The 21,505-nt window shown below is 35.0% G+C and overlaps 2 protein-coding genes across 7 annotated transcripts; one reads left to right on the forward strand and one right to left on the reverse strand.

Moving 5' to 3' along the window:
• Positions 1 to 1,062: 1,062 nt before the first annotated feature.
• Positions 1,063 to 5,828, forward strand: LOC113281260 (LRR receptor kinase SERK2-like). 6 transcript variants are annotated; one of them, XM_026529958.1, is made up of 12 exons: positions 1,063 to 1,220; positions 2,095 to 2,226; positions 2,733 to 2,865; positions 2,956 to 3,027; positions 3,180 to 3,354; positions 3,455 to 3,526; positions 3,628 to 3,693; positions 3,847 to 3,917; positions 4,028 to 4,168; positions 4,277 to 4,618; positions 4,750 to 5,144; positions 5,283 to 5,828. In XM_026529958.1, the coding sequence occupies exons 5-12, from the start codon at positions 3,194 to 3,196 to the stop codon at positions 5,595 to 5,597; spliced, it is 1,563 nt and encodes a 520-aa protein (XP_026385743.1). In that variant the 5' UTR covers positions 1,063 to 1,220; positions 2,095 to 2,226; positions 2,733 to 2,865; positions 2,956 to 3,027; positions 3,180 to 3,193; the 3' UTR covers positions 5,598 to 5,828. The 6 variants fall into 6 exon arrangements, with proteins under 6 accessions (XP_026385743.1, XP_026385744.1, XP_026385739.1 ...); XM_026529959.1 differs by having other exon boundaries at positions 3,194 to 3,354; XM_026529954.1 differs by having other exon boundaries at positions 3,211 to 3,354.
• Positions 5,829 to 15,882: 10,054 nt separating this feature from the next.
• Positions 15,883 to 16,722, reverse strand: LOC113278904 (protein SENSITIVE TO PROTON RHIZOTOXICITY 1-like). The gene is made up of 2 exons (XM_026527626.1): positions 16,426 to 16,722; positions 15,883 to 16,269 (listed from the first exon to the last, which is right to left on the reverse strand). Exons 1-2 carry the CDS (start codon positions 16,720 to 16,722, stop codon positions 15,883 to 15,885), a joined length of 684 nt encoding a protein of 227 aa, XP_026383411.1.
• Positions 16,723 to 21,505: the final 4,783 nt, after the last annotated feature.

The raw sequence follows: 21,505 nt of genomic DNA on the forward strand, positions 1-21,505 counted from the left end.
CTGCTGAAGCAAACTTGGGTAACACCAGTAGTTACATTTTCCTTGTTTGTCTAACATTAATTGCAAGGAACTTTGTTTATGCAACATAGCCAACTTAACGGGGGTGCCCGTATATCATAGTGTGTCAAAATTCATATAAAACAACCTCAAATATGTTTTATTGTGCTTTGCATTGATTTTGGTACCCAAGAGAGTTCTTTTTTTTATTAGCATCAACGTGTTTCTGGAACATTAAACAACTCTAGCGCACCTTTGTGTGACACCGGTGACCGGTCACTACACTTTCTTTGCTTAGTCTGTTGCTGTTTAGCTGCCACTAGTAGGGCTATAAATTGTAGATGTTTCTATTGAACTTATATCCTATGAACCATGATATTTTGTCTGGTGGCATGAGAACAAAAACAATCCTAGTGCCCCTAGTCTCTTTTATGCATTTAGACATTCTACATCTCTACTGGAGTGGGTAGATAAGCATGTGGAGAATCTCATCAAAACTAAAGATAGCCATTGGAGAATACTTTAAATAAAATCAAGTAGAGACAAATTAGTCCCCATCACCAAGCACTACTAGGTTTTCCCTTTTCCAACAAACATATCTCTCTCTAGTCTCTACTTCCACAAGTTTAATGATTATAAATTGCAAAAGATAAGAACTTCTTCTCATATTAAATGGTCAACACTATATTGGGGCAAGGCAACCTTACTGTGTGTGTACCACCCCAGAATTTCTAGGGCTCATAAACTAAATGGGTTGTCTTTTAATGGCATTTCATAATTAAACTGAAAATGAAGGGCATTTTAAAAGCAGCCAACTAACTCTGTAGTCTGTACCTTATTGGCAAGGAAAACGCGGTACAAGGGAATTTATGACTGTACAAGTAGAAACGGGTGAGTTATCATACTTCCTGAAAGGAATACAACATCCTTACATCTGAACCGTCAAATGTTCCGCCATCTGTTAATCTGACAGTAATAATTAAATTTTTTTAACCTCGGGACGACTAAAACAGTTTTTATCTGTATTTTTATATATCCAATAATTGATGGGTGCAAAAACCTTCTTCTTCTTCTTCTTCCTTTTCTACTCGAGTGAGACAGACAGTAGTGTTTTTTACTCTTGTTCCAGACACACGTATAAGTAGAAATCCTTCTTTCTCCAGAATCAGAATGAAAAATAAACAACAACCTTTTCTTACTCCGAAGCAGATCTCTTAATAGAGGTGAATTTTCGTTCATTCTTTTTCAATTTTTGGTTATGTTAATTGTAGTTTTGCTCTTCATTTTATGGATGTTGAACTGAACTTATTAATTTTTGCTAAAATTGTCTCTGGGTTTTGTTTTAATTCTAAAATTAGTAAAGTTGGTAAAGTTTTTTGTGGTTTGTTAGTTTTTATGAATTTTGAAAGTTATTGTTAGGTTTAATTTGGGGTCTTTTTGTGTGTTGTTTTGGATGCCTTGTATTGGCGTACTTAATTTCTCTGTGGAAATGATTGATTGGTTTAGGAGGAATTGATTCCATCGGTTAGGTAGGTACATGATACAGACTTTCTAAGAGTAAGATTTTCTGATTAACCAATAACTTAAAGAAAGCTCTAGAAGAAGCTTGTGCGGTCCTTAGCTCATCCGGTAGGTCACACAACTAGCTTGACTCTAGTGTTTAGATGTTAAAAACATTCAAGTGCTGGGGAGGAAATAACATAAACCTGTTTAGAGTGAAATTTTAAAATCGGAGAAGAATAGGTTCATCTGTAGTATGATTGAATCGATAAGCAGTATGGTGGTCTGTATACAAGGAATGTGAGGAAAAGGGGGTTATGGTTTGGTGTGGGGTTGTCACTTGTCAGTTAGCTTTCTGGGTTCGTTCTGCTATAGATGCTTCACTAAGTAGTGGAGAATTACCCGCACAATTTAGTTTTAGAAGCATGTAATTGATTTATTTTGGTCGCATTAAGACGAGCTATTGTCGTCCTGTGCTTCAATATTTAGATAGGCAAAGAAATGCCACAGGCATGCACACAAAAGGGTAATTATAAACTCGTAGTTCTTTGTTAGATGGCATATGTTTTATTCATCGTGTGACCCTCATTTTTTCAGATATGGCATTTGGTCAAGAAAACTTTGGGTGTTCCGTGTAATCACTTGGAACAATGCTATTAAAGATGGGATTGGTCTATGGGCTTCTGCTTTTAATTTGCCTGGATTCCTTCGTGACATCTGATTATCAAGGTATGTCGTGTCATTAATAGACTTTCTTAATGGTGCATGAGTACCGAGTGATAATGTTGTAGGTTAACAGTCACTTCTTCTACAGTCCAGCAAAATATTTGTTATACAGGTGCACATACCTGATTATGCTTCAGTGTTAGGGAATCAATACCTTATTAGTTGTCGAGCGTTTCGAACTATGCTTGTTAAGCTTCAATTGTTTCGTATCTACAAGCATCTAGTTTTTCATGAGTAGAAGTATTACGTTTTACACTTTTTAGGCTTGACGATGGTGTGTGTTCACATATTAGATTAACTGTTCTTTCAATTTATTCCTGAAATAGACAATGAGCCACAACCATCTTTAGATGGGAACTATGGTTGGTCCAAGCTCATGTGGATGGTGAAACCACAGAACCATGAGTTTCTGTTCCAATAACTGCTTGCAACCAACACAAAAGAAAAATAAATGAACTTTCTTTTAATTGATAAATGAACTGTTTGACTAACCCTGAGTTTTGAATCAGGGGATGCATTGTATGCTCTGAGGGCATCGTTGAATGCTTCTTCCACTCAGCTCTCAGATTGGAACCCAAACCAAGTTAACCCATGCACCTGGTCCAATATAATTTGTGACAATAGCTACAATGTCATTTCTGTGTAAGTTATTGGGCGGTGACTGGATGCATTACAGCTCTCCGTATTGTATAAATTTGTATGCTTATATATTGAGTATATACCGATTTGCAGAACACTATCAGCCATGGGATTCTCTGGATTTCTGTCCCCTAGAATTGGTGGGCTGAAGACCCTTTCCTCGCTGTAAGTTTTAAGGAATTATATCACTTGAAGCAAAGCTTGACCGCATTGTATTTTCCTGGAGACTCTATTTTACCATTCTTTCTTACTCAGTAGATCGTTTTCATTATATAAATTCTTCTAGTTATATTTTTTGAATATATCTTCTTATTCAGCTGACACTCATCAGATGAATTCATCATACAGCACATTACAAGGTAATAGGATAACTGGTGAGATACCGAAAGAGTTCGGTAACCTATCAAGCCTGGTAAGCTTGGATTTGGAAAATAACCAATTAACTGGTCAAATTCCGTCTTCTCTTGGCAATCTTAAAAAGTTACAGTTCTTGTAAGTTGTTCTGTCTGCACCTGTCCTATCAGCACATTTTGGGACTTGGGAGTTGTATTTTTATTCTCACACGATTTGTTTTTTCTCTTAATTGGAGCAGGATGTTGAATCAAAACAAACTTCAAGGAAGTATTCCAGAATCCATTGCGAATCTCCCAAACTTGATTGATCTGTATGTTGTTATGAGTGTACTTTCTAAGTCCCAAAAGTTTAATGGTTTTGCAAGCTTTGTTAATTTAAATGTTTGACAATTCAATGGTATTTCATTTACAGGAGAGTAGCTTCCAATAATCTGAGTGGTCAAATACCTGATAATTTATTTCAAGTTGCAAAAAATAAGTATGTCATTATCTTTTTTCAGCCATTTACTTATTTATTCCAGCAGTGCGTGCGCATATATGAAATAATTTTTGTTGCTCAATTACCATCAAATGTTCACAAAGGTGTAGCTTCTTCTGGAACAAATTTACTTAATAGGATTCATTATTTCAGTTTTTCAGGAAATGACTTAAATTGTGGCGTAAGTTTTCTGCATCCTTGTGCTTCTAATAATAATAATCCAGGTAAATTATGCTTAATCAATTTATATTTGTGTTTGATGTTTATTCAGGAGTGCTTAGGTTTACTTTCACTGATATACGTATGCCAACAATTTATTTTCATTTCTTTACAGTTGCCCATCAATCAAAGCTTGGGATTCTAATCGGAAGTGTGGGAGGTATAATTGTAATTTTACTTCTGGGGGGTCTTTTATTTTTCATCTGGAAGGGAAAGCAGAAAGGTTATAAACGTGAGGTCTTTGTAGACGTTGCAGGTTTGTATTGCTTAATTGTTAGTTTCTGCATCGTAAGAAATAACAAGAAACGATGCCAGCTCCTATTTTGTAACTGATTTATGGTGCTCAATGTAATTTGGTGTTCAGGTGAAGATGACTGTCGAATCGCTTTTGGGCAGCTGAAAAGATTCTCATGGCGAGAACTACAACTGGCTACTGATGATTTTAGTGAGAAAAATGTTCTTGGTCAAGGAGGTTTTGGGAAGGTATATAAAGGAGTTCTTGGAGATAATACAAAAATTGCTGTAAAGCGATTGACTGATTATGAAAGTCCAGGAGGAGAGCAAGCTTTCCTTCGTGAAGTTGAGATGATAAGTGTAGCAGTGCACAAGAACCTATTAAGACTGATTGGTTTCTGTACTACCCCATCAGAAAGGCTTTTGGTGTATCCTTTTATGCAAAACCTAAGTGTTGCCTATCGTCTTAGAGGTGATAATTCCTTTACTCTAGCATTTCAGTATAGTTTATTAGTGTAAGATATTCTTATGCAGTTCTATCTTATTTCTTGTGGCGAGGTAATTTGTGTACATTATAGAAATTTGTTATTTACCTTTTTGCAGAGATTAAACCTGGTGATGAAGTTCTAGATTGGCCATCAAGAAAGCGAGTGGCATTAGGAACCGCTCGTGGATTAGAATATCTTCATGAACATTGCAATCCTAAGATTATTCATCGTGATGTAAAAGCTGCCAATGTACTACTTGATGAGGACTTTGAAGCTGTTGTTGGTGACTTTGGCTTGGCAAAATTGGTGGATGTAAGAAAGACTAACGTCACAACTCAAGTTCGTGGGACTATGGGCCATATTGCACCTGAATATCTGTCCACTGGGAAGTCATCTGAAAGGACTGATGTTTTTGGCTATGGAATTATGCTCTTAGAACTTGTAACTGGACAACGAGCAATTGACTTTTCTCGTTTAGAGGAAGAAGATGATGTTTTGTTACTTGACCATGTAAGATTACTTATCTCGCTAATTTGGAATCGTTTCATTTTAACTTCTTGTGCCTCATTTAATTTGTGAAATCCTTCTAGTTATACTGTGTTATCTCCTTCTCTAATTCTGAAGCATTTATTTGTTCTGCTTGTATAGGTAAAGAAACTCCAAAGAGAGAAACGGTTAAGTGCCATTGTTGACCGTAACTTGTGTAGAAATTATGTCAGTGAAGAAGTTGAAATGATGATTCAAGTAGCATTGCTTTGTACCCAAGGATCGCCGGAGGAACGACCTACGATGTCAGAAGTAGTTCGAATGCTGGAAGGTGAGGGCTTAGCTGAAAGGTGGGAAGAATGGCAACAAGTGGAGGTTAATCGTCAAGAGGAGTACGATAGATTTCAACGAAGATTTGATTTGGGAGAAGATTCAATATATAACCAAGATGCAATAGAGCTATCTGGTGGAAGATGAGAGGTACTCCATTTTGACATTTCGATTGATAGTCTAGTCTTCCATGTGTAAATCTCTATTTTGGGCATGTAATCCCAGAGGTTTTCAAGTTAAAAAAAAAGCTTGATCTCATCCCAGTGAAAGAGGGCTTTGTTATACGGAACTCTAGGTTTCTGTGCTTCTTTTTTGCACCCCACAATTGTAATCATAATTTTCTTGTAGTAAAAATTTACCTATAATTTTTGTCAACAACTTCTTTTTTTTTTTTTTTGTAAATAAGGCATTGCATAAGAAACTAAGACTCGGAAAGAGTCGAGGTTACAAAAAAAAAAGTAGAGCCATTTAATATGGGGCTTGAGGAGCTTCCAATATTAGATTTATTTACAAAGAGTTGTTTCCTACAACATGTAGGAGGGATTATATCCCATTCAATAGAATGGTTTACAGTTTTAGCGAATTTGGCAATGTTATCTGCTACTTGATTTCCTAGTCTAGGAACAATGACAAAACCCAAAAAATTGGTACAAAGATGAGTTAATCTATGGGCCTCCTGCATATACGCTCTTACGCTCCAAGAAATGTCAGCTGTCTTGCCATTGATAAAGTTAAAAGTGCTTTCACAATTTCCTTCAATACTAAAACTGTTGATCTGCTTTTCCATGGCCCAGGTAGTTGTTTGCCAGATTCCTATAGCTTCTGCTTCTTGTGGGTCGAGACCTGCTGCGAGTCCTGCTTTTCCTCCTTCACAATCTCCTGTTTCATTTCTCAATATAAAAGCATAAGTAGATGGAACAGAATTAGAAATCCAGGTAGCATCAACATTAAACTTCAAGTTTCCAGTACTTGGAGCTTTCCATGTAGAACTGTGTTTCTTTTTCTGCTTAATTTTAGAAGCAATTCTTTTTTCTTTCTTTTTTGTGGACCAGAACTCAATATGACGTGTGATTTCTAAGTTTAGAACAATACTATCCTTGGTTTTGTTTTCAAAAACTCTGTCACATCTTTCCTTCCAAATGAACCACATTTTTGTGAGTAGGGTTTCTATAGAAATATCCTTCCTGGGATTAGTCATCCAGGTCTTGCAAAGCTCTAACAATGTTTTGGATTGATCTATGTTTAAAGAAACAAGATTAGGAGCAGAATTCCACATAGAGACAGCATAAGGACAGTGGAATAGTAGATGTTGTGTAGTTTCAATATCATTGTTGCACATAGTGCAAATAGGGGATACATCTTTAACTTTTCCATAAAGCTTAGCATTAGTAGGTAGAGCATCTTGTAAGAATTTCCATAAGAAGAGTTTAATTCTTTCAGAGATATTGATTCTCCACAGAGATCTCCAGAAAGATTCATGTGGTAAAAGACTAGTTGTTTCCAAATTATTTTGATTCAGTTTGTCATACATAGATTTAACAGAAAACTCCCCTGATTTAGTGAGTGTCCACCTGATTTGGTCCTTCCTTAGGTCATGGTTTGCATTTTTAAATAGATGAATTTGTTTAATCTTTTCAGCAATATTACTAGGGAATATGGAATAAATAAGTGTAACATTCCAAGAAGCAGTTTCCGAATCAATCAAATCAGATACTTCAATGAGATAATTATTATTGGAATTCTTTAAGTAAGACAGATCTTGGGTTAATCCAGGTATCCAATTATCATCCCAGATGTTTATATCTTCTCCATTTCCTATTTCCCATATACTGTATTTTTGTACTAAATCTAGACCTTGTTTAATACATCTTCATGTCCAAGAGCTTCTAGAGTTAACCTTAGACCTAAAAGGAGGTTTGTTTCTGAAATATTTTGGACCTAAAGCTTTGACCCATAAGGCATTAGGCTCATTTAGCAGTCTCCAGGCTACTTTGGCTCTCATAGCTAAATTAAATTTCCTAGTATCTATGAAGCCTAGTCCTCCCTTAAGAATAAGTTTATAAAGATTAGGCCAAGCTTTGCGGTAGAAACCTCCTCTTCCAGCCTCTTTCCCCCACCAGAAGTCTCTCTAAAATGCATTTATTGTTTTAGTTATAGTTTTAGGAAGTAGGAAACATCCCATTAAATAAGATGGGATACTAGAAAGAACTGCTTTATTGAGTACAGATCTGCAGGTTTGAGCAAGAATCAGACTTTTCCAGCCTTTGGATTTAGATTACATTCTCTCCAGAATGGGAGTAAAAGTTTTTATTTTTGATTTTTCCATGAACAGGGGGGATCCTATATATGGATCTTTAATATTAATGTGTTTTATTTTTGGTAATTTTGATGTCATCCTTTGATGTTTAGGTTCTACTTTCTTACTAAAGAAAACTCCTGATTTTTCGAAATTTATAACTTGTCCAGAGGTTGTACTAAATGTTGCTATTGTGTCTAGTAAGTTTCTACATTCCACCAAGTCTGCTTTCACAAAGAGCAGACAGTCATCAGCAAAAAAAGGTGTGAAATAGATTCACTTTTAGGTGTAATTCTAACACCATGAAGGAGTTTTTTCTGTTCCTGTAAAAGTAATAGCCTAGAGAAAATTTCCATGCAAACAATGAAGAGATAGGGTGAAAGTGGGTCACCCTGTCTAAGACCTCTAGTAGGTTTGAAAGTCTCTCCAGGGCTACCATTCAGCAAAACAACAATGGAGGTTGTTGAAATACATTGTTCAATTAGTTTGCACACATCATCATTGAAACCGAAAGTTTTTAAGGCATTTAGGAGAAAACTCTAGTTAACTCTATCGAAAGTTTTGGACATATCTATTTTAATTCCTAGACCTCCTGTTTTAACTTTTTTCTTTTTAAAAGAATGTATGATCTTCTGAGCTACTATAATGTTATATGAAATTTGTCTAGAAAATAAAAAAGCTGATTGGAAAGGGGATATTATTTTTTCTAAGGTTGGTTTGATTCTGTTAGCCAGTAGTTTAGCAATAATTTTATAAGTAGTATTGCATAGACCAATTGACCTGCATTGACAAGGTTTCTTAGAATTTTTAAGTTTAGGAATGAGAAAAAGATGTGTTAAGTTTAGGTCTGGGTTCATAATTTTCTCTTTGAAGAAATTTTAGATTGTATCAGTAACTTGAGCACCTACTAAGCTCCAGTTATGAATGAAGAAACTAACTGGGAAACCATCAGGCCCAGGGGATTTGTTGGGTTTCATGTGTTTTAAGGACTAAGAAAATTTCCTCTTTAGATGGGATAGTTAGGATTCTATCATTGTCATCCTTGGAAATAGTAGCAAGAATGTCCTTAAAAATAGGATCTAATAATTCTACTTCTGGAGAAGTCTCACAGAAGATAGATTGAAAGTAAGAAGTTAGAGATTGGTGAATTTCTCTCCTGTCTTTTGTAACCTGATTTTGATCATTAGTTAAGCTGTGGATAGTGTTCCATTTTCTCCTTCTCAAAGTAATAGTATGAAAATATTTAGTATTCCTTTCTCCTAAGTTGATAATATTGTCTCCTGATTGTTGTTTAGCAATTGCCTCTTGAATATCATAAAGGGCTTCTAGTTCTTGTAGTTTATTTTTAATTTTTTTCTGCTGATATAGAGTAACTCTTTGGGATTGTAAGTTTTCTATCTCTTTGAGTAATTTATTGATTTTTTTTGAAGGGTAGACCAAAGATATTCTTTTTCCAGTCAACTAGATTTTCCCCTACTTGTTTAAGATTCAGAACTAGACCAGTTGATGCTTCTAACTCAGTAGAGTCCTTCTAAGAACCATGAATAACTTGTAGGCAAGATAAGTCTTTCAACCAGGTATCGTAGAATTTAAAGACCTAGGTTGTTTTAGGCATTGAGGAATCTAGAGATAATACTATGGGACTGTGATCTGATCCTACTGCTACTAAGTGAGTTAAGGAAGCATTAGGGAATTGAGAGTGCCATTCTGAATTAATCATTTCCCGGTCTAATCTTTCCTGAATATTTTTATTTCCTTCTCTGTGATTATCCCATGTGTAATCATTACCAATATATCCTAAGTCGTAAAGTCCTGATCTTTCTAGGATGTTAGCATAGTAATCACTATTATTTTTTTTAAAAGGTAGTCCTCCTAATTTTTCAGATTGGTTGAAAATCATGTTAAAGTCACTTATTGCAATCCAAGGCATCATTTTATGGGACACTTGTTTACTAATTTCTTCTAAGAAGTCCCAAGCTATGTGTTTATTTGTTGGGTAAGGACTTCCATAAAAACACGTTAAGACCCATTTTTTGTTATCTAAAGAAGTTTTGACTATGATATTAATCATGTTAATATTCCATTGCACAATGTCAAAGTGAAATCCATCTATCCAGGCTACAACTAATCCTCCTGGAGAACCTATAGGGTCAACAATATGATAATTATGGAAATATGAAACTAGTTTTTCACAAGAGTTCTTTGGTTTTTTGTTTCTGATAGAAATAGGATTTCAGGTTTTTCTTTATTCAGGAGATTAGTTAAGTGGTTTTGTGTTAATGGATTCCTACATCCTTGCATATTCCAGGCAAGGATTTTCATGTTGCTAGGTATAGATATTCCTAAAAAAAAAACTTTTATTTAAAATGTTACCTCAAAACAAATCTAAAAGAATAAATCAAGCATTCAATTTAAGAACAAAAACCTGGATTTTAATATAAAGTAATCAGATATATGATATAATTAAGAGAAATTTAAATCAATTGAAAGTATATAAGAAGAGTACATGTGCTTCATCCTGTTGCGTTGAGGGGACTGATTCCGGGAAAGGAATTGGCTAATAAGTGTTGTAACTTGCTGGGTTATCCTCAATATTTGACCCATATTGGTTAATAGTAAACACTTTTCCATCATGAGAAGGAAAGGGACAAAGTTTCTCAGAAGACGAAGAAGAAAGAAATTTGGATGCTGAAATTTTGAAAGCGGATTTTGGCTGAGTTAAAGGTGTTTAAAAAGATGATGCAATGCAAATGTTATGATCAGATAAAAAAGGAGAGCTGATTGATGAGCTCACAGGAAAAGCAGGTTCAATTAGGGCTTCTAGAGAATTCTTTCCGCGGCAGGAGAAGAGAAAGATAGTCTTCTGTTAACCCCAATTGAATTCTCATGAATATACATAATTGGAGAATTAGGGACTCGAATCGGAATAGCCAAATATTGTTCCGAACCAGGCTCAAGAATAGCCATAGTACCCAATTCCGATTCTGCCATAACTCGGAACGATTCCGAGTTAGCGGATCAGAACGAATCGTCATCAGAAGAAGGTAAAGGGGTATAATTTTCCGACAAGTTAAAAGGGAAGGTACGTTTACCAAGAACAGAAGTAGATGCCAACGGTATGTCTACATCAGAAGACCCAGATTCATTAATGACGAAAGGTCCTAGAACTTCATAGGAGTTCAAAGGACGAGGTTGAGTTCTAGTTAAAATTGCATGCCTATCACATTGCAAAGCAGGTTCTTCATCTACGTAAGTTCTGAAGATATCATGGAATGTCTCTCTTACTCCGGGTTGGTTTAAGTAGTCTTGCACTGGGACAAATATGCCTGTATGATCGAAATTATCTTTTGGGTTCCAAATTTGGACTAATACACCATTTAACCAATTCATATCATCACTTGGGTATGGAGAATCCACAGTGATATCATAAATGTCTTCAAGCGGTCTACTAAGAAGCACATCACATTTACCAACTTTATGTCCTAATCGCAGACAATGAGAGCAGAACTTTGAAGGTAGGTTAATGAAGTTGAAGTAAATGGAAGTGACAGGGAAACGTCCTACTTTAACTAGCAAGTGGTGAATAAGCGGTTTCTCAATATTTACCCAAAGAAGCACACGAGGCTGACAGTCTGGAGACTCAGAACCTTTACATATTCTAGAAACTTGTCCTACCTTACTTGCTATTAAGTCTAACATCTATTCACTACGGTTTTCACATTTAAGATTTGAGATAGACACCCATATTGGTATTTCTTTAACTAAATCCGTAGAGATTTTCATTCCTTGGTAGATGCTAGTACATTACCAAAAGGATACCATGGTCCATTAGACGATATCCATACGAAGTCTTCTTTGTTTCTAAAGGAGATAATAAACATATTTGGATCTACTTCCCTAATTTGGAAAACTATCTGATTCCCCCAAAAGTTATTTAATGCCCCCTAACTTCCCAGTGATGAAGAATTTCTGTTGAGAAACCCTTGCAAGAATACTGTGCTCTTTGATTCCATAATCTCTAATGAAGGATGAAGGAGTATGCAGAAGACCAATGTTAGAACTGTGGTTGGAAAGTCTTTAATCTAGAGAAAGACCGCTGAGGTGTTTGTAAAGGTTGAAGGGATCACCCATGGTGAGAGAGGAAGAAGCAAGAAAGGCAAACAAGCAAAGGAGTTAAGAAGAGAATACCAGACTAATAAAGTGAGAAAAAGAGAAGAGCACTAAAATCCATGATAAAGACACCCGTGAGGGAAACAGAGATTCTCAGAAAGAAACCTTAATCCAAACCAATGGGAGGTCGACAACAGAAGGGTTAAAATTTTACTTTAGCCAAATACGAGGAAAGAAACATTTGACTATCCAAATTTTGGGGGATCGCATCCTAAAAAAGTTGATATCTCGACTATTGCTAATGTCACGTCAAAAGGTCTTGGCGAATTTGTACTAGGATTAAGGATAAAGATTTACAAGACATACTACGGGAAATCCTAACTAGGAAAAAGAACCCTGACCAAGACGATGATAAGACAGAAATTTAAAAACAAAGCAGCACAAGGATATAGTATTTTACCTATAGTAATAAAATCTAAACCAATAATTAAAAAAACTGATAATTTACTTATCTTCTTTAGGCTACTACAAGGGAGGGAAACAACTTTTTATCTATAGAATTTAAGAGATAGTTCATTAATGCTTCAACCTTTAAATTGAGGTTATCAGATAGGCACTAGGCCCCTAATTGCGTGTGAACAAGTATTTTAAACCTCTAGGTTTTACTAGTAATACCCAACATAGTCAAGTAGAAGAAAGAGGTTATCAGAGGGTCTAGATAAGTGTTATAGAGATCTCAAGTCTCATAAAAGGGAGACGTATAACAGCTACTAAAGATTAAGATATAAGTTTTCAAGATTAGGACGCAAGAGAAGCTAAAGAGCATTAAAGAAGAGAGCAGTTGAAGGAAAAACTCCAGCATTAATAGGTACTTATCCTAAAACTGGTATAAAAAGAGGGTTTTCATTCAACAAACAAACCAAAAGAATTTAAGAAAACACAGGATGGCTTGCAATCATAACATTGTTCATGAGAGGGCTCCTATTTCAATGACTAAGGTTATGTGATGCAGGGAAGATCATCTGCATAGGGTGCAATACTATTTTTTTTATTTGTGTGGAACTAATATGTTTATGCATGCGAATCAGGTGCAGTATTTAGCTTATTGCAATCTAAGGCTAGAGATAAAGAGAACTTCGGAGAGGAGCAGAGGGCAGAAGCGGAGGAGAAAATCAGGCAAGGTTTACCTATTGATGCTACTATTCTCTATAGTGAGATGCCTCCAGGATTTGACTATAGCTACGCACTTAAAATGGAAGCAAGATACAACTGGAACAGAGGCAAGGGACAGTATGAGGTTGCCGAAGCAGCAGAAGCCAGGGGTGAGATAACATTCTTAAAGAGCTGCATATCATCATTTCAACAAAAGCATGAGATGATTGTGCACATGGTTGTTACATTGTTTTATCTTTACTTCTAAGAAAGGCCACAAGCCAACAAGTTAGTAGAAATTTAGGTTGCTAGAGACTAATGTTCTATCTGTTTAAATCTTGGTATGTAGTTAATCTATTTTATGTCTCTGGTTAATCTAGAATATTTATCTATGCGAACTACATATTAGCATTCTAGTCTGCTTGGTTTTATTCCTCTTAAATTTATGTTTTCGTTCAGTAACTATTATTACGAAGTTAGTGGAGATCAATTCACAATTGAATACAAAAATTATAAGTTTAAAAAACAAAAGTCACACCATAATTACTATGTATATTCAAAGAATTTAGACAGAGAAACCATAGGACACGACATGGACGAAGAAATTAGAGAGGAAGGTAAGACTGAAATTAATGCTCTATTAAGAGATCATCAATGACTGAGGTAAATAAATATCTCAGAGAGAAAAGAGGTCAGCACAGCAAAATTGCAAGAATCCAAGAGAGATAAAGATTAGGAATCAGAGAAGAGAATGAGTCGAGATCATAAACAAGTTCCAAAAGGTGCAAAAATTTCATCCACTAGAATTATGCGGTGCAGAGATAATCATCTCCGTCGGATTCAATATTACCGATGTTCAAAATGTTTCAGAGAGTTTTTTCTTCATCCTAATCAAGCTCAATACTTAGCTTATTACAATTTTAGCCCTGAGGAGAAAGATAAGCTCCGACCTGTTGCTAAGAGGATTATACGGTTCAAAATAGAGAAGGGGATATCTCTAGATGCTCAAATTTATCTTGATGAAATGCCATTTGGATCTGATTATTACTATGTTCAGAAGAGGGAGGAACGACACTTAAAGAAGCGAGGTAAGAATCATTATGAAGAGATGGAGATGAGAGGAAGAGAGGAAGGAATCGAAATCTAGGAAATAGAGATTCTCTCTATCTATATATCTATTAATGTATATACAAACCTAGTGATTTAAGTTTCCAGTTTTAGTTTCAAGTTTTAATTATCTATCAGTTTATGTTTCCTATTGTTCCATAATCTTAATATTTAAGTTCGTGTCATGTGTTATTTATCTATTATGTTTTCAGTTTTACTTTTCATTTCTATGGATTATTGATTTAACAATCCAATAAGGGTTTTCATAATTTGTTAACTGATGCAATCAAATAGAAGACGGAGACAAAATGAAGCGATGATTAAAAAGGATGTCAGAAGCATTTGTTTGTAAAAAATGCAGAAAGAGTGAAAACGAATGAATGCAATCAAATGAATGCAGAATGATAATGGGTAATAGATGCAATTGGTTTTAGAAAAACAAGAAGAAGTGGAAATCATTTTCAACAATCTTGGAAATCATTCTATGCAAGATTTTCTCTATCTGAAACCTCTCCTGTTTACTTTGCAGAGATGCTATATGCATCAAGAAAACGTGTGCCAATTATTTCCATGAGACATTTAAGAGATGAGATTCCAAAACACGTGGATTTTCTTTCGGTATACATTTTCCTAGCACGAATATTATCTCTGGTGATGTTTGAGACGGACTTTGTTTTATGCGATTCAACTATTTTGGAAGCTGCCATGTACCCCAAAGTTTCCTCCCATCATGTGTCCCCAAACTAAAAGCTAACAAGAAACTAAATTCTAGATTTAGAAATTGTTAAACGTTAACCCTTTTGAAAATGGTGGATCTCTTTGACAACTACTGGGAGAAACTTTGAGGAAGAAGCATCTTGGAACTATTTCAGTAGTGGTCAAGCATGTAGCAGAAATCTGATCTCGACTCGGCTAAAATTAACAATCGATTCCGCATTAACAACTACGGTTTATACAAGAAAATTATATAAATGGTGCATTCTGTATGTAATTTTCCTGAAAGGGCACTCTTTCGTGGTAGTTCAGTAAAAATAAATTAATACTCGTATATAAAATATGGTGTAAAAATGTTATTATGAAACAATACTATACATCTTCTAAACACGTCCTAATAAAAATGATGCAAATAAGTTGTGCTCATAATTTTCCGGGGAATTGTTGTTGGCTTAGCCCATAGACTCCACCACACGTAGAATTTGATCCATCAATTCGGTGTTCAGCTAAAATAAATATCAAATTCAAATTAAGTGTGTGTTTTGTCACTCGGCCGTCTCTCTAATTCACGGCATTGGCAGTGGTTTTCTTTTTATCATCCTTCGTAGCCTTTTTGTGAATACTGTCAGTATCGTCCTCATGAGCAGCAGCTACTTTTGGTCTATCAATGATAACCTTTCCCAACAGGTCGACGACAATTCCAGCTGAACCCGCAGTTGTGAGACAATTAGCCATGCTAGCTTCATCATCGTATTCTTCATCGTCACTTTGTGTACTGGATGAGCACAAAGACGAGGTATCATCCCAAAGACAGGAAGACGACGAATCGCTGAAACAACCCATTATTACAGACTCGTCATTTGTGGGTTTGATTTTAATTTGATTGAAATCCTCGTCTTCTCCGTCAGCAAGCAAGTATGATGGAGGTGTTTCACTTTCATCGGACTCCTATTCTTCAGAATCAATGTTGTATTGGGTATGATCAACACCAGCCATTGCCAAAGCTTCTAACGAAATTAACATTTCTGTTTGTCGGGTGCAGTAATTAAGATGTCAATGACTTCTTCTAAAATGATTCTTGACACAAACAGCTGATTTCAATGGTCTAAATTTCTTGTGCAATTTATTTCTACTACAACCAACAAATGGACATGAAAACCTTACTTTTTTTCTTAAATCTGATGACTCAATAATAATTTTATCTGGTTGTTTTGTTAATGCTTCTAGTGTTTTGAATTGATTCCCATGAGCTCTCATATGCATTCTAAGATTTGCATCTCTTTTAAACCCTTTCCCACAAATTTCACAGAAGTGTACATGTTCTCCCAGTAATTCTACTTCATCAAGTTCTACGATTTCACAATTTTCATCATCATCGATATGTTCATCAATTGTAAAATCTTTTTTCACTTCAAATAATTTCTCTGAACTCAAATTAAACTCAGGATTGATATAATTACCTTCTGATGAATCAGCTGAATTCTTCATCTGTTCAGGATTCGTAAAGCACATCTGAACCCTTGATTCAACAGTTTTTCCTTTGATTTGATCTCTATTTTTGGAAATTAAACCACCACCAGAAGAAGAATCAAGAACTATTTGCTGATCAATAAAATTATCAGGAACGATTGGAGATTTACCATCCAGGGTTTGAGATTGTGTGGATGAGATTAAAGCAGATCCATTAACGATAATTTGATGGATCGCTGATGTAATTTCATTTGAGATCATATCCATTTCATCTTTTCCAAGTAAAGAATTACGATCAATTGATTCTGCAATAAATTGTTGAAGTGAGTCCATTTTTTGATGAAGTTGGGATAAATTGAAAAGAGGTATCTGTATATCTGATGTAGAATTGAAGTTTCCCTTCAGTGAAGAAGTACCAGCCATAGTTTCTTCTCTGTAGAATTAACTATCAGACATGAAAGATTGTTTTATCGTAGGATTTTAATAAATCAAACTAACCCCAATTGTCTGGAGAGTTGTGTCCGAGAGTCCTGGTTTTGTTGCTTCCTTCCTACTTGCTTCTGACTTTTCGAGTGAAATTTATTTACTATATTTACCTGGTATGTTCGGGCGGATTAAAACCCCGCCTGAACATACCTTAAACCCAATGGCAATACAGGATCAAAAAGGTTTCATTATTCATTATTCTGGTTTATTGGTAGTTGTACTTCATTATATTTTTTTACACAAAGAATAGTGGTCACTAGAATTACAACTAATATGAATAGTCGGGTTGACTTGACTACAACTTATTCGACTTGACTCAGTTTTAGTTAGTCGGTTGCTTTGATTCAGACAACTCAATTATCTATCTTGTAATAAATATGTTTGAGAACGCTATTTTGGATTATCTTGTTTTTTTGAACCTGTAATACAATCTTTTCTACCTCTCTTGATCTCTGTTTAATGTTTAGTAATTCTTGATCATCATAAGTATAAGATTTCTCATGGTATCAATTTAGGTTCGATTCTTCATCATCTTTTCATCAAGCTCAACAATTTTCTCAATAATTTTTAGCTTTTATAATTTGGGTAACATCAGGTCAAATAAGTTTTTCCCAATATTCAATTTTCTAGGGTTCTTACTACTACAAGAAAAGTCGTTTTTAGTGGTAAAATATTATGTCACGAAAACCAATTTTTTCGTTGCCAAATGAATTCAGCGGCACAAAAAATTTCATCACCTATAGTGAGTCGTTGAAAGTGTTTTGTGACGTCCTTAAGAATTCGTCACCGATTTTTTCAATTAGTGACATAAGTCTTTTTTCCACCAAAGATACCTTTTCGTGAGCAAATAAAATTGGCATTGTTTATCAATTTTGTGATGAATAGTTTTGTCACTCTAGGTATCTTTGGTGAAGAAAATATTTTAGCACTTAAAATAGTTTTAGCCGCGAAATTTGTTCGTCTCAAAATAGGTTTATGGTGAAGAAACAAATTCGTCACATAAAATAGTTTTGACGACGATATTTGTTCGTGTCAAAATATACTTATAGTGAAGAAACGAAGTCGTCACATAAAATATTTTAAGCGGCGATAATTGTTCGTCTAAAATAAACTTATAGTGAAGAAATTAATTCGTCACCTAAATTCTTTTAGCCGTAAAATTCGTTTGTCTCAAAATATACTTATAGTGAAGAAACGAGTTCGTCACCTAAACGATTTTAGCCGCGAAATTCGTTCGTCTCAAAATATACTTATACTGAAGAAACGAGTACATCACCTAAATAATTTTAGCCACAAAATTTTTTATCTCACAAAAAATAACAGTTTAGCAGCAAAATAATTTTCATCTCAAAATAAAAAATCAGTAATAAAATGTAATCGTCTCTAGAAATACATATAGTGACCAATTAAGACTGTATGTGCATGGAATATCATCGTCTCCGAAACAACTTTACTTGAAAACATAGTCGTCTCCAAAACAATTTTTTCCGATAAAATCACTCGTCTCAAAAATTATTAGAGACAACACTGTCCTCACCGTAACTGTTCTCAACAAGCCAAAACTCGTCACCAAATTTTCTTTGGTGACTAGCTTATATTACCACCGATGATAACAAAGAGACTTATTGCACAATAAATAAATATAAGTAAATAAGCATTTAAATAAATAATATTAGTTGAATGAAAAAAAATAACTATCCATTAAAATAAATTGTTTTAACAAGATCCAAACAAAAAATTTGATAAATAAACTCTACCAATAAATAAATAATCACTTCTACAAGTTAAAAAAAATAATACTAAAACTAAAACAATAATGTAAAAATTGACTTTGTGGTGCAGCATTCAACTTCCGTTTGGTTCCGCTAGCGGTAATATTGTTTAGCCCGAGAGTACCCATCAAAAGCTGTATGTTTCTCATGAACTTCTCATTATCTTCTCTCAACGTTTTCATAGCCTCATTCTGAGAGCGTATCTGATCATCTTGATCTTGAATTCTATCATCTTGCTCTTGTATCATTGCATGAAGTCCTTCAATGTTAGCATCAGTGGTTGTAGCACGACATCGTCTTTGTTTGTTCTTCAAAACTTGAGCACATGCCTCTGCCTTAGTCCGTGGTGTAGCTCCCGCTTCACTGCCTTGTTGCATTAGCTCATTCATCGTGTCTTGTATAGAGATCCATAATATAGAGAATGATTAGCAAATGCACCATAATGTCGAACATGTAGGTTAATTCTAATAATATAAGATTCAATAGCTAAGAGAAGAAATATTGATTGGATATGTTTCTGAATCCTATAGGTTTAGACATAGACAACACAAATAGAACATTAGTAATGTCTATACTCACCCATTTGATGCGAGTTTCATCAGAAATCCAAACAACTACGTCCGTTTCTTTATTGGTAGATGTATGGGTGTCATAGAATGTTTTAATGTCACCTTCATCGAATCCAGCTTTCCGTTTCTATTTTACACAGGAAATAAAAAACAAGTAAGTTGATGTTGCAACAGAAAAAAGAGTAAACATTAGACAATCACATTCCATCCTAAGCTTCTAAAGGACTTGACAAATTCATACATGTGAACAAACATCACTATAATCAACAGAAAAGTGGAGAGAAAATGATACTCTTATTCATAAAGGAACGTATATACCTCCGCCATGTGGACCGCATGTGACTTAGAACCTCCACAATGGTTGAACGCAACAACTTCTCTTGCTTTGTACCTGCTGCAGAGCGCTTCGGCAAATTTTAAATAAAACAAAAGTAAAATAACAGCTTACGTAAACATATTGTACCACAATTAAAAACATGTTCCAAAAGAATAAGATGATAAAGACAATACCTTGAAACATTAATTGGAAAACACATGTTCGCACAACCATTCCCAATCTTCTAGCGACACGTTCTTATACGGTTTTATTTTGGCATCTTTATAAGTTCCAGCTTGTAAGGACTCATTAAAAAGAGTTGACATTTTATTCCTACGGTTTGAGTAATTTGATCCCACATATGTCATTAAGAACTCCTTCACCATCGGTAAAGAAGTGTCCAAGATGAATTTATTCTGCAAATGAAAATTATATCAGTATTTACATATTAATTCTAACAGAATAATTCTTAACAGAAAAATGCATTACCTTGAGTCTTTCAATCAACGCTTCTCTCTCGCGGAGAGGAATTTTAATCCATGACTTGTGTTGTAACGGGGCAAGAGAGCGAACAATTACCCCGCACTCGCTTGCGAGTAGTTTGGCATTTTCGCAGTCCGGCTCTCCTTCTAATTCAGAAAAGTTAACAGATAGCTTCCCTTTCTTGGCAGCAATCAATGCATCCAGTTTAAGGCCTCGTGTCGAGCCCCGTGCATTCCTTACTGATGTCGGTGTTGTACTTACAAAGATGAAAAATATCAGTTGTAAAATGAGTTCAAAGAAAGGTTTCTAAAGTGCAAATAAAAGTTATGGTAAATATCATAAACATTAACATTTCTGATCAATATGAACTATCTGCATTAGATCAGTCAGACAGATGAATTTCATCTTCACATAACTAAACATGGGGCGCAAACCAACACATAGTAATTGACAATTCCACGTTGTCAATCACCCAGTATGAGCATTCAACAATACATAAATCACATTTTCAAGTATGCAACATGTATCCTATTTTGCTTCGTCATAGCATGCATATACATAGACATATTTCTACAACGTTCAGATGTTCATCTGACAATGTTCATCGACCTCTTGATCACAAATGTGATGATATCAGCAAATCCAACTTACTTGCACCAGCAACGCTCACTCTTCCTACCTGGCTCTCTTTAACAGTGTATGTTCCATTCAATGTGAATTCTCCCCTCTCTGTTTCTTATATGTAGTCATATTGATGTGTTGGACAGTACCAGCATTTCAGTCTTTATTGAAGATATTCTGCAGTCTCAGACAATAGTTGAGCCATATGAAGATGTTGTGGTTTTTTATTCACATGTTTGTGTTCATCATTTTACAACTGAATCCGAAGAAAAATTCTTATACCTGGATACATAAAACACATGCTGCTGAAAAGGTTTCATTAATTTATATATTGCAAATCCAAATCCTTACAACCAGACATGACATTATCCATATATTTATTAATTTATAGTTGAGCCATAGCGCCAAACACGTTTATTACTTGTACCAGCATGGTTGTTGCACTCTATCTGTGTGCCAAGTTTGTGTGCGTGCGTGTTTCGGTGTTTGTTTGTTTTTGTGAATGAGTTCAGAGTCCATGATTTCAACATAATTAGAAAATCAAAGACATTTTTATCTGGTATGCAACATGTGAACTTCAGATTCTATGCGAATAAATTTTATGTTTTAAATATAGGGAACACTTGGAGAAGTTGAAAGAAGAGACAAATAATGATAACTTGCTGTCACAACGACAACAAAAAGAATTTCCTGGTTGGTTTAAGAATCGGGTATGTGGAAAATTTCATTGTCTCAAGTTTTAATACATTATGATCGTTTGTTGTATATTTATTTACTCAGTAGTGTTTTTCAAACAATTTATAGATGTTTGATTTGCGTTCTAGAAATTCACCAGAAGTTACCGACGAATTGTATTCACTGGCTTTGGTGTTTGAGTTACGAGCAAACTCATATTCATATTGCAACTTGAATGGAGTGCGGTTTCATACGAAACAACGTGAAGCTCGTCGAACAACCCA

The sequence above is a fragment of the Papaver somniferum genome, chromosome 5 (genome assembly GCF_003573695.1).
Source record: "Papaver somniferum cultivar HN1 chromosome 5, ASM357369v1, whole genome shotgun sequence".
Lineage (NCBI taxonomy): Eukaryota > Viridiplantae > Streptophyta > Magnoliopsida > Ranunculales > Papaveraceae > Papaver > Papaver somniferum.

Coding starts and splice junctions, on each gene's coding strand:
- LOC113281260 (XM_026529954.1), top strand. CDS start 2,148: ATGCTATTAAAGATGGGATTGGTCTATGGGCTTCTGCTTTTAATTTGC. Junction 3,028..3,210: donor CTGAAGACCCTTTCCTCGCT/GTAAGTTTTAAG, acceptor TTCATCATACAG/CACATTACAAGGTAATAGGA. Junction 5,145..5,282: donor ATGTTTTGTTACTTGACCAT/GTAAGATTACTT, acceptor CTGCTTGTATAG/GTAAAGAAACTCCAAAGAGA.
- LOC113278904 (XM_026527626.1), bottom strand. CDS start 16,722: ATGGCTGGTACTTCTTCACTGAAGGGAAACTTCAATTCTACATCAGAT. Junction 16,270..16,425: donor ATTTTATTGATCAGCAAATA/GTTCTTGATTCT, acceptor ATCAATCCTGAG/TTTAATTTGAGTTCAGAGAA.